This window comes from Lepus europaeus, chromosome 4 (assembly GCF_033115175.1).
Source record: "Lepus europaeus isolate LE1 chromosome 4, mLepTim1.pri, whole genome shotgun sequence".
In the NCBI taxonomy this organism is placed as follows: Eukaryota; Metazoa; Chordata; class Mammalia; order Lagomorpha; family Leporidae; genus Lepus; species Lepus europaeus.
Genome location: NC_084830.1, coordinates 104961003 through 104977774, shown reverse-complemented (window position 1 = coordinate 104977774; position 16772 = coordinate 104961003). Strand labels below are relative to the sequence as shown.

At 55.8% G+C, this 16772-nt stretch overlaps 1 protein-coding gene across 1 annotated transcript in view; it reads left to right on the top strand.

Annotated features, from left to right (window-relative positions):
• The window catches only part of CDHR2 (cadherin related family member 2), a 41585-nt gene that overhangs the window by 15346 nt on the left and 9467 nt on the right, over nt 1-16772 (top strand). Inside the window, exons 4-18 of the mRNA XM_062189907.1 lie at nt 1177-1316; nt 1402-1445; nt 3891-3987; nt 5962-6051; nt 6665-6790; nt 6870-7016; nt 7109-7184; nt 7273-7388; nt 7501-7734; nt 10196-10351; nt 10442-10603; nt 10827-10888; nt 12626-12869; nt 13901-14140; nt 16619-16688. Coding sequence (XP_062045891.1) covers nt 1177-1316; nt 1402-1445; nt 3891-3987; nt 5962-6051; nt 6665-6790; nt 6870-7016; nt 7109-7184; nt 7273-7388; nt 7501-7734; nt 10196-10351; nt 10442-10603; nt 10827-10888; nt 12626-12869; nt 13901-14140; nt 16619-16688 — 2004 coding nt within the window. The remainder of the gene's footprint in view (nt 1-1176; nt 1317-1401; nt 1446-3890; nt 3988-5961; nt 6052-6664; nt 6791-6869; nt 7017-7108; nt 7185-7272; nt 7389-7500; nt 7735-10195; nt 10352-10441; nt 10604-10826; nt 10889-12625; nt 12870-13900; nt 14141-16618; nt 16689-16772) is intronic.

Here is a 16772-nt window from a genome sequence, read left to right as displayed (position 1 = left end):
CAGGAGCCTGGAGCTTCTTCCTGGTCTCCCATGTGGGAGCAGGGGCCCAAGGACTTGGGCCATCCTCCACTGCTTTCCCAGGCCATAGCAGAAAGCTGGATCAAAAGTGGAGCAGCTGAGACTTGAACCGGCACCTATATGGGATGCCGGAACTGCAGGTTGGAGCTTTAACCCACTGTGCCACAGCGCCGGCCCCTCATTCTATTTTGTGTCTGCCTCGGCCTCAAGGCAAACATCTGATGCAGGCTGGATTAGGAGTCATTGTGTTCTTTCTGATTTCGAAGACACTGAATATTCCCATGGGTCCCTGAAAGGATCCCGAGTTCTGGGCTCTGTGCTTCCTGTGCCAACAGGTGCAGCCCTGGGAGTCATGGGAGGAATTTGAAGGACACCCAGTTTGGGAAGACTGAGATGGGGTGCTGGGGAGTAAAGGGGGTGCTGACTGGCAGAGGGAGTTTTGGGCACTGGAGGTGACGCAGCAGGGGCCGAGGGGGTGATCCAGGGTGGGTTTGAAGAATCTGTGGGAAGTTCTTTTTTGGAGAGTTGAAGACCTTGGGTTGGCAAGCGCCCCTCTCCCAGCATCTCATGGCCCCTGCTGTGCCCAGCACTCAGTGAAAGCCTCAGGCTGGGGAGACCAGCAGGAGGTGATGCTTTGGCCAATTGGAGCAGAAAGGAGCCTTCTTCTGGAAGGTTCCAGGTGAGCTCTTGAGGTGAAAGGAACAGTGAAAGAAGGCCAGGCCCAGGCACCTCCGAGGGTCTTAGCAGTCCCTGACCCGAGGAAGCACCTGGCAGGTGCACCTAGAACTCATGAACTCCAGCCGGGTTTAGTCCTCTCTCAACCAGGCCCAGTGTTCTGAATCCAGGCAGGGCAGAGCCTTGGGCTTGGCCAGGGGTTGGGGTGGGGGAAGGTGGATCACAGCCACCCCCCACTGTGTCCCTGGCAGTTGGGATCATTTTTCCAAATAAATCAGGATGCTATAATCAAAAAGCCTCTGAGTAAGAGTGACCTGCAAAGTCAGCGACCACAGGGACTGGAGCCCTGGGACTGGGGAGGCCCCAGGTTTCTGGTGGTACCTGGGTGCCAAGGAACCAGGCCCCATCCAGACCGTGCTAAAGAGGTAGCCTTGGATCCCGACAACACCCTGTCTCATGGACCCCGGGCGCTCCCTGTCTCAGGTGCTGAAGCCTTCTGGTTGATAGCAAAGGACGATGACCAGGACCCTCTGACCTATGGGATCAGTGGCTCCAATGCCTACTTCTTCACTGTGATCTCAACCACTGGAGAGGTGAAGCTGGCCAGCCCTCTGGACTTTGAGGTAATAGGCACAGCATGGGTGGGGCACCCAGAGGAGGGTCCCACAGGAGGGGCTCACCCCAGGCCCTTTCTCTTTGCCCTCACAGACACTGTACCAGTTTAGCATCACCATCTCCGTGAGTGACGGCCACAACAACCCGGTGAGTGCCGCGTCGGGGCAGGGGTTCAGTGGAGGAGGACCTGGTCCTGAGAGTGGGGAACCCCACAGGTGACCTCGTCACCTATCACTTTCCCCAAGGAGGAAGAGAGCCCACCAGTTAGCACAACAAACTCAGTGTTGATTCCTGTCAAAATGCACTTGTTCATGTTTTGCACGTTACCATGAATTTAATATTATTAATTTTTTAAAAAAGATATATTCATTTATTTGAAAGGCAAGGGCAGAAAGAAGAAGTCTTCTGTCCCCTGGTTCACTCCCCAAATGGTGACAACAGCCAGATCTGAGCTGATCCAAAGCCAGGAGCCAGGCGCTTCTTCCGGGTCTCCCATGTGGGTGCAGGGGCCCAAGAACTTGGGCCAGCTTCTACTGCTTTCCCAGGCCATAGCAGAGAGCTGGATTGGAAGTGGAGCAGCTGCACCTTGAACCAGTGCCCATATGGGATGCCGGCACTACAGGTTAAGGGTTTACCCGCTACGCCACAGCACCGACCCCTTATTAATTTTAATTATATAAATATATCATTCATATTATAGATAGAAGGTTGACTACATTATTAGTTTAGATTAATATAAATATTGATTAGAAAAACAAATGCCAAGAACTGGCATTGTGGCACAGTGGGTTAAGCTGCTACTTGGAATGTCTGAACCCCATATGGGAGCACTGGTTTGAATTCTGACTCCTCCACTTCCCAGTCAGTTCCCCGCTTTCACCCGTGGGAGGCAGCAGACTCAAGCACTTATGTTCCTGCCACCCACATAGAAACCTGGATGGAGTTCTGGGCTCCTGGCTTCAACCTGGCCCGGTCCTGGCTGTTGAGGCCATTTTGGGGCATCAACCAGCAGATGGAAGATCTCCCTCTCCCTCTCCCTCTCCCTCTCCCTCTCCCTCTCCCTCTCCCTCTCCCTCTCCCTCTCCCTCTCCCTCTCCCTCTCCCTCTCCCTCTCCCTCAAATAAATGAATCTTTTGAAAAACAAACAAGTGCCGGGGCAGGCATTTAGCTGAGTGGTTAAAATGCAGGTTAGGACGTGTTCATGCCCGCGTGGCCCATATCAGAGTTGCTGGGTTTGCTACTCAGATCCTGTCCTGACTCTAGCTTTTGGCTAGTGCAGACCCTGGGAGGCAGCAGTGATGCCCAGGAGGCTGAGTCCCTGTCACCCGCATGGGAGACCTGGATCGACTTTCTGGTTCCTGGTTTCCATCCTGCCCAGCCCTGGCCATTGTGAACATTTTGAGGAATGAACCAGTGGGTAGGAATGTTCTCTCTCACTCGAAAAAAAAAAAAAAAAGAAAGAAAAAACAAGTGCCAAATGTCTCCCACCCTGGTGAGCACTCTGAGCTCCTTTGGCTGAATGTGTTGGCATCTACACTTGCATTTCTGAATAACAGGTTTATGCTACTGGACGTTGAGTCTGTGGGAGCTAAGGGTTTGTCTCTAGCATTTTGCCTCCTTGCCTGCCATTTACAACACCATTGTAATCCCTTGCTGTATTGGTCTGTTTTCTATTGCTACAGCAGGGCTGTATCCAAGGCTGGGCAACCTCATAAAGAAAGGACGGTTACTTAGCTCATGGTCCTAGGAACACAAGGGCACGGTGATGGCACCCGTGGGCTCCGGTGAGGGCTCCTGGCAGCTGGCATCCCAGTGGCAGGAGCTTGTGCCAGAGGCAGAGACCACCCAGTGAGACAGGAAGCCAGAGAGAGGGTGGGGCTAAGAATACCCCCACCCCCTACATCCTACTCTTAAAGGCGCCACCAAACTGGGGACCACACACCCAACACAGGAACCTCTGGGCGACATGTGTCAGCCTCATTCAAACTATGGCTAGTGCAGGGTCGGGAATGCACGGTCTCTGGACACACTCCAGAAACTGCACCTGGAGTCTCCTTGGATGAGCTTTCCCAGTCCTATCCCACTGCAGTGGCTGCTGGGAATGCATTTTTCCCTAAGTGGCCTCGGAAAAAAAGACTGCATTTGTCGGTGCATTTCCTGAACCCCAGATGGGGTCCTGCTGTCCATATTGTCTTGAAGCTGCTGTGTCCACTCTGTGATTGGGCCTGGGGCTCCTGCTGTGTATGCGCACGGGTCCCCTATTTGTAATGTCTGCACCCGGCGAGGGAATGTACCTGGTCCTTGCTGATGGACACTTGGGTTCTTCACAGCTTTGCACTGTGGCAAACAACATTGAGATGCACATTTCTGAAATAGGGCAGGCACACTTTAGGTTTTTAAAAGATTACCTAATGATGTCTGCAACTTACTTTCAAATGATTCAGAAAATATATATAGAGAAAGAGAGAGCGAGAAAGAGAGGGAGGGAGAGAGGATGAACCGGTCTGGATGAGGGCACAGGAGGGCTTTCGCTCGCCTGCCTCTTTCCTGCCATTTTGAATCTTGGTTTCTGGGCTTTCTCTCCTGCAGGTGCAGAGGGAGATGCGAGTGATTGTGGATGACAGAAATGACAACGCGCCCGTTTTCCAGAACACTGGATTCTCCACCAGCATCAGTGAGGTGACGTTGGCCTCCATGGGGTGGGAAGGACCAGGCACAGCTAGTGAGGCATCAAAAAATCAGGCAAAACCTCTCCAGGAAGGAGCGGGGGAGGGGTGAGGGGCGCTGCAGGAACCAAATTCAGATCCTGTTAAATCCTCGAGCAGTGGCTACATCAGCACTTTGCAATCATAGTGGACTCACCACTTTCAGTTATAAAATCAACATGAACAGGAGGGAATTTATTCTCTCCTGTATCTGAAGTGTGTAGAGGTGCCTTGGGCTACAGGCACAGCTGGATCCAGGCTCTCGAGTTGCATCATCAGGAAGATTTGTCTCTGTGTCTCAGCTCTGCATCCCTGGGTGCCTCCATCTCAGGGCATGGGAGCCATTCTCCCACAGGGTGGCAAGAGCAGCCCCCAGGAGTTCCAGTCTCACATCCCGCCACCTTTGCAACTTCCACAGGAGGTCTCTCTCTCTCTCTCTCTCTCTCTCTCTCTCTCTCTCTCTCTCTCTCTCCAGTTCTAGTCCAGACACCAGGCTGACCTTCAGTGGTTCATTTTGTCCTATGCCCATCCCTGAACCACCTTTGAAGCATGGGAGACTGCCAGCTGGGTCGGTGTCATAGGCCTTCCCCTCGGCAAGGCGGGGCAGCCCCACTTGAACTACATGGCGGGGGGAGGGTCCTCAGTTGTTACTGGCAGCAAGCCCAACAGCCCTCGTGAATCTTTATTACTGCGTGGCTGCAGGTACCGGAGACGGGGAGACCTCACACTAGGCCAGGCTTGAGGCTGGTGAGGTTCACGCTTCCCACAGCCTCTGTCCCGGGTGCTGAAGTTGCCTGGCGACCCAGATGGCTCTGGTTGCCGCCTGCAGCGGCCTGCAGAGCCAGAAACCCAGAAAGCACCAGCAGGTTTATTGTGGGCGGTGCTGAGCTCTGTGAAGATTGTAAAGCAGGCACAAGTCGGGGTCGGGGTGCATGCGCAGTGGGCTGCTCTGCGGGCAGACTGAGAGGTAAGGTTCTCTGAATGGGCGACCTCTGAGCAGAGACGTGCTCCAGGCGGGGACAGAGCATGCAAATGACCTGAGGTGGGATGAGCTTGGCAGTGTGGCTGGAGGATAGAGGGCTGAGCAAGGGCTGATGTCAGAGATGGGGCAGCTGTCTGGCCCTGGGAGCCTGCACTCTATCTGGGCAGCATGGGGGACCCTTGGAGAGCTTCAAGGGATGTGGTCTGACTCACAATTTCAAAAGATCTCGTTGGGGGCGGGTATTGTGGCCCGAGGGGTTGGGCTGACTCGTGGGATGCCGACATCCCATATCAAAGGGCTTGGTTTGAGTTCAGTCCAACTTCCTGCTAGGGTATCCCAAGAGGCAGTAGGTGGTGGCTCAAGTCCTTGGGCCCCTGCCACTATGTGGGAGACCTAGATGGAGATCCTGGTTCTGGGCTTCCGCCTGGCCCAGCCCTGGCTGTTGCAGGCATTTGGGGGAGAGAACCAGTGGATGAAAGATCTCTCTCTCTCTCTCTCTCTCTCTCTCTCTCTCTCTCTCTCCTGCTCTGCCTTTCAAATAGATGCAAATAAGTAAGCCCTAAAATAAATAATCTCTTTGGCCACCATGAGGAAGTAGCAAGAGTATGGATGGGGCCCAAGAGTGAAGGTTCCCAGAGGAAGCCTCTGGCTCTGCAGGGCACTGTTTGAAATTGAGGGTGTGTAGATGTTGGAGCAGGGGAGTGGCCCAGCCAGGCTAGGTTTGAGAGTGGTCTTTCCTTCCGAGGGGCTCCACAAATCAGAAGCCAGCTCAGCCGGTGTTGAGGCTGTGTGGGGAGTGGGGAGGTTGGGGCCCTCTCCCGGCTGCCTCCGAAGGCCTGATCCCAGAACAACTTAGAAGTACAGGAAGGAGAGGAAAGGGAGCCCCGGGTGCCGCTGAGAGCCTGACTCTGGGGAGGGCAGAGATGGATCTGAGCCCGCAGATGATTGATCGGTCCCTCCTTGCAGACCCTGCCAGTCGGCTCCCCGGTGTTCACCGTGCTGGCCGAGGACAAAGACATGGGGTCGGCGGGGGCCGTGGTGTACTCCATAGAGAAGGTGCGTGGGCGTCCTGGAAGGTGACCTGCGGGGTGTGTGCATCCTGACTGCTGCCCACAGCCACTAGGGGGCAGCATCTCCACAGAGAATCCACAGGGTCCTGGAGCCTCTCGGCCCTCCTCTGACCCACGATCCTTCCCCTGTGCACTGAGTCTCCCTTTGCCCAGCTGCCTAAGGAGGGTGCCTGCCCCTCACCCTCCTGCCCAGAGCACTGTCTGGGCCCTTGATAAAAGCTAACATCCCTGCACCTGGCGGCTCACGCACTCCTGTTCCCACGGAGGAGGCGATGGCAGCTGGGAGAGACGCTGGGTCTGGTCCAAGGTCACGCAGACAATAATGGGAGGGTGGACCCTGTTCTCCTAAGACAAGTTTGCTAATGGCAGCTGCATCTGTGGAGCACTAGCGATGTGCCTGCCCATCTCTTGTCTTACTGAGGTCATCTCACCAGCCCATTTCCCAGAGGTGGAAGTTGAGGCTGGGACAGGCCATTTGACTCGGTGGCACCTGCATGGTCAGTGAGTGGGAGAGCCGGGATTGGATCCTGCGTCTCTCAGGGCACGGTCAAGGGCAGGGCTGTCCTGGGCCAGCTTGTCCGCTGTGTGCTCTGCCTCAGGTCATCCCTAGCACCGACGACAGCCAGCACCTCTTCAGGATCCTGGACAATGGCTCCATCATACTCAACGGCAGCCTCAGTTACAACAACAAGAGTGCCTTCTACCAGCTGGAGCTGGAGGCGTGTGTGAGTGCAGGTGCAGGTTGGGTGCCAGGGTGCCTGGGTCCACGGCCTGGGCTCACGCAGGGGCCATCTCCCCCCACAGGACTCGGGCGGCTTGTTCAACAACAGCTACACCATCCAGTGCTCCTCGCCTGTCTTCCTGTCCATCACGGTCATCGACGAGCCTGACCTGGACCCGCAGTTCATCAGGGAGTTTTACTCGGCCTCTGTGGCTGAGGACGCAGCCCAGGTGTGCTTGGGGGCCTGGTGAGGGAGGGGGGTTCTGGGGGAAGCAGGAGGGGAGGAGAAAGGGTCAGGGCCGCTGACCAGGCCTCCTACCAGGGGACTTCGGTGCTGACGGTGAAGGCCGTGGACAGCGACAAGGGCATCAATGATCCTGTGATCTACAGCATCTCCAGTGAGCATTGGCGCGTCCCCAGGGTGGGGCTGTGGCGGCGAGGGCCAGGGTAGGGCTCCACCAGACACTCTGCCTGCCTCCTTGCCAGATTCCACAAGGCCTGGCTGGTTTGACATCGGGACAGACGGGGTCATCAGGGTCCATGGCTCCCTGGACCGGGAGCAGCTGCTGGACGAGGATGAGGAGGTGCAGCTGGAGATCACGGTCAGTGAAGCCGCCACTGCCGCCCCCCCATTGTGTCCCCACCCTCGAGCCTCTGAGTTTTGGGCTCACTCCATCTGAACACTGGTTCTCTGGCCTCTGTTCTGTACATCAGGCCACCGAGACGAACCCCAACATCTACGGGCAGCAGGCCAAGGTGAGCACGTGGGTCACCCTGGTGGTGACAGATGTCAATGACCACACTCCTGAGTTTTACAACTGCAGCCTCCCAGCCTGCACCTTCAGTCCCCAAGAAGCCCAAGTCAACTTCGTGGGTTACGTGGATGAGCACGCCTCCACCCGCATCCCCATCGACAGCCTCACCATGGTGGCCTATGACCCAGATAAGGTAGGGGCCCCTGGGGGCAAGGACAGGGCGGGAGGGGCAGAGAGCCAATGGCAGGTGCAGGGGGGGAGGTGGGCAATGGAGCCGAGGACAATGATAGAAGGGGATTTGGGGTGATTTTTGGGAATGTCGGATGGCGTGGTTAGTGTTGGCTATTGGGTTGGGTGGAGCATGGTTCTGGTGATGTGGGGTAGAGGTGGTGGGGGTGGGGGTGAGGTCAGGTTGGGGAGGGTTCTCGAGGTTGGGGGAAGCTGGGCAGTGTTGAACTCAGAGCGCTCTGGGTGAGTGCCAGCCTGGAGGGCGTGCACATGGAGGCTGGGGCGGGGAAGTCGGCGACCTGGTGGCACGGTATGGTGAGTAAGCATGGATGGTGTTAGGCTGTGCAGCAGCCCCTGCTGATCTGGGGTTTTGCTGTCTGTGATTTCAGCTCTGTATGGTGAACCATGGTCTGAAAATAGGAAGCAGAAAATTCCAGAGATAAACGATCCTTATGGTTTTTCTTTTCTTTCGACAGATTTAGTTTTTTTTTTTTTTTGAAAAACATAGTAGAGAGAGAAAAGGAGACACAAAGAGAGGAGAGGGCCAGCACCGTGGTGCAGTAGGTTAATCCTCCGCAGGCGGCACCAGCATCCCATATGAGCACCGGTTCGAGTCCCAGCTGCTCCTCTTTCAATCCAGCTCTCTGCTGTGGCCTGGGAAAACAGTAGATGGCCCTAGTGCTTGGGCCCCTGCACGTGCATGGAAGACCAGGTAGAAGAACCTGGCCCCTGGCTTCGGATTGGCGCAGCTCTGGCCATTGTGGCCATTGGGGAGTGAACCAATAGAAGGGAGACCTTTCTCTCTGTCTCTCCCTCTCAGTGTCTATAACTTTACCTCTCAAATAAATAAATAAAATCTTTTAAAAATTTTTAAAAATTAAAAAAGAGAGAGAGAGAGATTTTCCGTCTGCTGGTTCATTTCCCAAATGACTGCAACAGCCAGATTTGGTTCAGACTGAAGCCAGGAGCCCGAGCTCCATCCTGTCTCCCATGTGGAGTGGGTGGCAGGGGTATCTCCTTTGCTGCTTTTTTTATTTTTCTTTTTTTCTTTTTTAAGATTTATTTATTTATTTATTTATTTATTTATTTATTTATTTTGACAGGCAGAGTGGACAGTGAGAGAGAGACAGAGAGAAAGGTCTTCCTTTGCCATTGGTTCACCCTCAAATGGCCGCCGCAGTAGGCGCGCTGCGGCCGGCGCACCGCGCTGATCCGATGGCAGGAGCCAGGTGCTTCTCCTGGTCTCCCATGGGGTGCAGGGCCCAAGCACTCCCTGGCCACAGCAGAGAGCTGGCCTGGAAGAGGGGCAACCGGGACAGAATCTGGTGCCCCGACCGGGACTAGAACCCGGTGTGCCGGCGCCACAAGGCGGAGGATTAGCCTAGTGAGCCACGGCGCCGGCCGAGATTTATTTATTTATTTGAAAGGCAGAGTTACAGAAAGGCAGAGGCAGAGAGAGAGAGAGAGAGAGAGAGAGAGGAGAGAGGTCTTCCATCCACTGGTTCACTCCCCAGCTGGGCACAAGCGCTGGAGTTGCACTGATCCAAAGCCAGAAGCCAGGAGCTTCCTTCAAGTCGCCCACGTGGGTGCAGGGGCCCAAGGACTCGGGCCATCTTTTACTGCTTTCCTAGGCCATAGCAGAGAGGTGGAGTGGAAGTGGAGCAGCCGGGTCTCGAACCAGCGCCTGTATGGGATGCCAGCACTACAGACGGCTGCTTTACATGCTATGCCACAGCACCAGACCCCTCTGCTGGTTTCCTAGGCACATCAGCAGAGAGCTGGATTGGGAGCGGAGCAGCCAGGACTCCAGCCAGTGCTCCGATACAGGATGCTGGTGTCACAGACCGTGCCGTGCCACAATGCTGTCTCTAATTCACACGTTTTAGATATTTTTTATTACAGTATACCATTGTCATTGCTTTACCTTATCGTTAATCATGATTGCTCTCTTACTGTGCCTAAGTTATCAGTTGAACTCTATCATGGGTATGCATGGATGGGAACATGCACAAATCCTCGTGTGGTGTTTGGTGCTATCCGTGGTGTCTCACCCTCTGTGACGCGGGGGGCGAGTGTGACATGGCAGGAAGTGTTGAGTGAGGACGGTCCTGCGTGGATTGGGTGTGGGTGTGTTGAGTGGTGCTGGTGCTGAGAGGTGCTCGGGCCAGGCACTTGGCACTGCTGTGCCGGGGGTGGCAGCTAAGGAAGGTTGGTAGGAATTCTCTGTGGGAGCAAGGGGAAGGGTCCTGGGAGCCGTGGTGCCTGGGAACGTCCTCTTCAGATGAGCCCACATTGGCAGGGACCACGGCCTTGTGCAAGCCCCTCCCAGCTGTGGGACCGCCTCGGGCAGGGACCCTGGGAGGGGCAGCAATGCGGGTGGGTGCGTGGCAGGGCGCTGGGTCCTGACTCCACAGCCCACCCAACAGGGCAACAACGGCACTTTCCTGCTCACGCTGGGGGGCCCAGACGCCGACGCCTTCAGCGTCTCCCCGGAGCGGGCAGCGGGCTCGGCTGACGTGCAGGTGCTGGTGCGTGCGTCGCAGCTGGTGGACTACGAGACCAAGACGGTGATGCTGGTGCAGGTGAGGGGGGCTCAGGGGGCTGCGGGCAAGGGAGGGCCCCCCGGATGGGTGCTGCTCAGGACCCCCGTGCTGCCTCTTCTCTGTCCTCAGGTTGTGGCCACTGACTCCGTGAGCCAGAACTCCTCCGTGGCGAAGGTGACCATCCACCTTAGGGATGTGAATGACCACAGGCCCTCGTTCCCCCAGAGCTTGTACGTCCTCAGCGTGCCAGAGCACAGTGCCACTGGCTTTGTGGTTACTAACAGCATCCACGTGAGTGATGAGGGACACGGCAGGGGTTGGGGGGGATGCCTGGGGGTGGGGGAGGGACCTGGATGGTCAGATTTGTGTGGCCCTATTCGTGTCTGTGGCCTCTGATGGCACCGGGTCCCAGCCGGCATGAATGTGCGGGAGCCCGCCAGCCCCGTCTCCATGAACTGCACAGTGGGCAGCTGCCATGGCCTCTACAGCATCCCACTGTCTCTCTGCCTCACAGGCCACGGACCCCGACACGGGCGAGTGGGGCCGCATCACCTACAGCCTGCTCCCAGGAAATGGGTAAGTCCCGGGGGTGGGGGGCAGCAGTTGAGGGGTGAGTGGACTCAGGCCCTGCCTCTTCCGGCCTCCCCATGGAGTGAGGGTGGCCAGAGAAAATACAGGCAGCTCAGTTAGATTTCCATCTCAGAAAACCGACTGCTTTTTCTTTTTAAGATTTATTCATTTATTTAAGAGGTAGAGTTACAGACTGAGAGAGGGAGAGACAGAGAGGTCTTCCATCCACTGGTTCACTCCCCAGATGGCTGCAATGTCTGGAGCTGAGCCGACCCAAAGCCAGGGGCCAGGAGCTTCTTCTGGGTCTCCCACACATTTGCAGGGGCCCAAGCACTTGAGCCATCTTCCACTACTTTCCCAGGCCATAGCAGAGAGCTGGATTGGAAGTGGAGCAGCCAAGACTTGAACTGGCACCCATATGGGATGCCGGTGCTGTAGGCAGAGTCTCAGCCTATTACACTACAGTGCCGGCCCCAACAAGGAATACTTTCTTAACAATTTTTTTTAAAGATTTGTTTTGTTTACTTGAAAGGCAGAGTGACAGAGGGAGATATGGAGAAGGGAATCTTCCATCCATTGGTTTACTCCTCAGATAGCTACAGCAGCCAGGGCTGTACCAGGCTGAAGCAGGAACCTGGAGCTCAATCTGGGTCTCCCAATGGATGTCAGGGGCCCAACTACTAGGACCATTTTCCTCGGCCTTCTCAGGTGCATTAGCAGGGAGCTGGATTGTAAGCAGAGCAGCCATGACCCAAACTGAGTCTGTGATATGGGATGCTGCTATGGCAGGTGGCAGCTTAACCTGCTGAGCCACAGCACTGGCCTCAAATTTTTTAGATCAATAAATTAATCAATCTGAAAGACATAGTGACAAGGAGAGACAGAGAGGGAGGAAGGGGGGTATTTTTCATGCACTGGGTTACTCCCCAAATGGTTGCTATAGCCAGGGGTAGACCAGGCCAAAGCCAGGAGATCTGAACTCCATCCAGGCCTCCCTTGATGGTGGCAGGGGCCCAAGCACTTGGGCCATTCTCCACTGCCTTCCCAGGTGCACTAGCAGGGAGCTGGATTGGAAGCAGAGCAGCCAGGATTTGCACAGGTGCTCCTATAGGATGTGGGCATCCCAAGCAGTGGCTTAAACTACTGCACCACGATGACCACCCATGAACACTTTTTTATTGGAACGAGTGCATTATTGCATTTTCTGTTCTTATCATGAAATGCCCGAGGCAGGTAGTTTGTAGAGAGCTGTGTTGAGCTAACATTGCTGGAAACTGAAGGACGTGGTGCCAGCATCATCATCAGCTATGCTCTGGTGAGGACTTCGTGACAGATGGCACCACAAGGGTGGGCCACAGCATGTTAGGGATCATGGGAATAGGGAAACCAGAGAAGGGAGGAGCCAATCTTGTGACTTCCCACCAGGCCCCACCTCGTAAAGTTCCCACCACCTCTTAACGGTGCCATACTGTGGAACACACTTTGCACACCAGAAGCCTTGGGGGACAAAGTCAAGCCATACGGAAACCATAGCAATAAGGATGTTGTACATATGAGAGGCCTTGAAACGGTTCATGGGAAGGGTGCATTATCTTTTAGTTCCAGGTTCCCACAAGCTTTTTGAAATACCCCCACCCCATTTTGCATGGGACGGGCAGCGCATGTGTGTCCCTGTGTATCTGAGAGTCACCCGTAAGAGGGCATTCTGTAATTCCATCTGCTACATTTGGCCACCCTGAGCAGGGCAGACCTCTTTGCAGTGGACCCAGACTCGGGGACTGTGACGGTGAGGGACGGAGCGCTGCTGGACCGGGAGACGCAGGCTGTGTACTACCTGACGCTGCAGGCGGCGGACGGCGGCAACCTGTCGGCCTCCGCCTCGCTACAGATCCACCTGCTGGACATCAATGACAACGCCCCGCAAGTCAGCGGCTCCTACAACATCTTCGTGCAGGAGGAGGGGGGCGAGGTCTCCGTGACTATCCAGGTGCGAGCCCACCTGCAGCACGGCTGGGCAGGAGGAGGGGCCATGCCCAGCTCTGCAGTCTTGCCAGCCACAGTGGAATCTGGGCTCTGCCAGGAGACCCCGGGGAATGATGAGATGATGGCTGCAAAGAGCTCAAAGCAAGCCCTCAAAACCACTGCTGTTTTATGTTCACTCTCCTGCCCCTTTCCAGAAAGTAAGATATATATATATATATAAAATAAATAGTATCATATCATATCATATCATATCATATGGAAGAAAGCAGAGTTAGAATCCACTGTCCAAAGGGTAAAACTCAAAGGCAAAGTTGTAACACGGCTGCTAAGATTTTTTTTTTTTAGATTTATTTATTTATTTGAAAGTCAGAGTTACACGGAGAGAGAAGGAGAGACAGAGAGAGACAGGTATTCTATCTGTTGGTTCACTCCCCAATTGGCCGCAACGGCCGGAGCTGCACTGATCCAAAGCCAGGAGCCAAGAACTTCTTAGTCTCCCACGTGGGTGCAGGGGCCCAAGAACTTGGGCCGTCTTCCACTGCTTTCCCAGGCCACAGCAGAGAACTGGATTGGAAAAGGAGCAGCCAGGATCTGAACCGGCACCCATATGGGATGTCAGTACTACAGGCAGTAGCTTTGCCCGCTACGCCACCACGCCACACCCCAAGAATCAGTTCTTTTAAAAATAGTTTTAAAATACAGCACTGAAGCAGTGTTCCTGGGAACAATCAGGCTTCCCACTGACTCTGCGTTGTTTCCTAGAATTTGTGAATGTCTGTGATGTCTCCCTTCCCACTAGCCTGTCAGCTGGCTCAATGACAGCTCCTCTCCTACAACAGCGCCTGGCATGCTGTCGGGTGACAGCAAGGTTTTGTGAGGCGAAGCAGCCTCGTGCTCGGGACCCGAGGACCTTGTGTGGCTGTTGGCTCCTCTTAGACGGGAGACAGAGGCTGGGAGCGCGGACGGCACCCCGCTGACTCCAGCCACCACTGCCCGCTGGCTCATGGCTCACGTCCACTCTGCTCATCTACACAGGCCCAGGACAAAGATGAGCCCAGCACCAACAACAGCCGCCTGCTCTACAGCCTGCTGCCCGGCCCCTACAGCCACAACTTCTCCGTGAACCCTGCTACAGGGCTCCTCACGAATCTGGGGCCCCTGGACCGAGAGGCCATCGAGCTAGCCCTGGAGGGCCGCATCGTGCTGACCGTGCGGGTGGCTGACTACGGCGTGCCCAGTCTCAGCACCGAGGTCAACGTCACGATCACTGTGGAGGTGAGGCCTGGCTCAGCCGGCAGCAGGCTGCTGCAGGTGCCCAGTCCCTCCGGCCCCAGGGGAGCCATATTTTTGTCCTTTGCCATACGGGAGGAGAAGGGGTGGGTAGAGGAGAGAGTCGTGTAACCAGACTGGGCCAGGCTCCTGGCTCTATACTTGGGAGCAGCCCCAAGCGCCATGTGGCTGCAAGCATCAGAGAGTGTGATCTCAGGGGCACTGGAGACAGAAGCAGGATTAGGACTTGTGGGCTCTCCTTGGGAAGTGAGGGGCCACACAGAAGGCAGAAGCAGAACCCTGCTCCCCGCGAGCGAGTCCTTGTGCCTCCACGAGCTGCCTGGGGGAAGTGCTACCCCACCTTGCAGAGAGGGCGGGGCTGAGAGAGAGAGAGAGAGAGAGAGAGAAAGCACCGGGGTAGGGGTGACCTAGAGCTGTGCTCTCTGTGGCCTTGAGACTGCACCTGGCCAGGTGCATGGAGCCAGGAACGCCCCTTCCTGGAAATCCCGGTAACAAATTACAGGGGCTGTTCAGAAAGTGCATGGGAAATGTGTCCGGTGACAATGCTACGCGTGGCTTTCACAATTTTTTTTAAGAAAATAAACATCTTTAATTCCCATTTGCACAAACTTTTACAAAACTTTATTTCTTTATTTTTTTTTTTTTTTTTGACAGGCAGAGTGGACAGTGTGAGAGAGAGAGACAGAGAGAAAGGTCTTCCTTTGCCATTGGTTCACTCTCCAATGGCCGCCGCGGTGGGCGCACCACGCTGATCCTAAGGCAGGAGCCAGGTGCTTATCCTGGTCTCCCATGGGGTGCAGGGCCCAAGCACTTGGGCCATCCTCCACAGCACTCCCGGGCCATAGCAGAGAGCTGGCCTGGAAGAGGGGCAACTGGGACAGAATCCGGTGCTCCAACTGGGGCTAGAACCCGGTGTGCCGGTGCCGCTAGGCGGAGGATTAGCCTATTGAGCCACGGCGCTGGCCTATTTCTTTTTTTTTTTTTTAATTTTTTGACAGGCAGAGTGGACAGTGAGAGAGAGAGATAGAGAGAAAGGTCTTCCTTTTTGCCGTTGTTTCACCCTCCAATGGCCACCGCGGTAGGTGCGCTGTGGCCGGGGCACCACGCTGATCCGATGGCAGGAGCCAGGTGCTTCTCCTGGTCTCCCATGGGGTGCAGGGCCCAAGCACTTGGGCCATCCTCCACTGCACTCCCTGGCCACAGCAGAGAGCTGGCCTGGAAGAGGGGCAACCGGGACAGGATCGGTGCCCCGACCGGGACTAGAACCTGGTGTGCCGGCGCCGCTAGGCGGAGGATTAGCCTATTGAGCCGCGGCACCGGCCCTCTTTTTTTTTTTTTTTAAAGATTTATTTATTTATTTGAAAGAGTTACAGAGAGAGGTAGAGCCAGAGGGGGAGAGAGAGAGAGAGAGAGAGGAGAGAGGTCTTCCATCCACTGGTTCACTCCCCAAATGACCGCAATGGCCAGAAATGTGTTGATCTGAAGCCAGGAGCCAGGAGCTTCTTCTGGGTCTCCCATGCGGGTGCAGGGACCCAAGGATTTGGGCCATCTTCTACTGCTTTCCCAGGCCATAGCAGAGAGCAGGATCGGAAGTGGCGCAGCCAGGACTTGAACTGGCGCCCATATGGGATGCCGGCACTGCAGGCCACAGCTTTAACTCGCTGCACCAGGCCCTAAAAAAAACTATTTCTTTAATTTATTTGAAGGGCAGTGAATCAGAGAGAGAGGGGGAGAGAGAGGGGAGAGAGAGGGAGAGAGAGAGAGAGAGAGAGAGAGAGAGAGAGAGAGAAACATAGCTCCACTGGTTCATTCCCCAAATGCTCACAACAGCCAGGACCAGGCCAGGACAAAGCCAGGAGCCTGGGACTCCATCCAGGTCTCCCATGCCCCAAGGACTTGAGCCATCCCTTCTGCTTCCCAGGATCTGCACTAGCAGGGAGCTGGGACAGACAGTGGCAGAGCCCAGGCTGTGAACCCAGGCCCTGTGATACGGGCTGCAGGCGTCCTAAGCCGCATCTTAGCTGCTGGGCCAAGGGCCCGCCCCTCCCAAACCTTTAGAAGCCTGCTCCCACATCGCATTGAGAGGGAGGCTACTTTGTTTCCCAAGGTGTTTGTTCTGGGGTCTTGGAGAAGAACCCTCAGTGAGCAGGGCTAGGGTGGGGTTGGACAGCCGAGAGATTGGAAGTGGAGCAGCCGGGACTCCAATAGGCGCTCAGATAAGGGATGAGCGCGCCCCCAAGCGGCAGCTTCACCTTCTGCACATCAACGCCAGCCCCAGCTCCCTCCTGAAGGCTCCGCCTCATCTGCGGAGTGGGCAGTGCCCTGTCCTGAGACACAGAGGGAAAGAGAGGGTCCCGGCCTTGGCCTCGGGCAGAGGAGTACCTGCCTTCTCAGAGGGGCCCGAGGAGGCTGAACTCTCAGGGCTCCCGAGTCGCTGGCGCTCAGGCCCGCCTCTGCCCGCAGGACATCAACGACAACCTGCCGGTCTTCAACCAGTCCAGCTACACGTTCTTCGTCAAGGAGAGGGATCCAGGTACGCCCTCCCTCGTTGGGCTGGGCATCTGGGTTGGGGTCCTCCTGGGGCGGGGCCTGGGGGGGAGGCGGGGCTTCCTCCGAG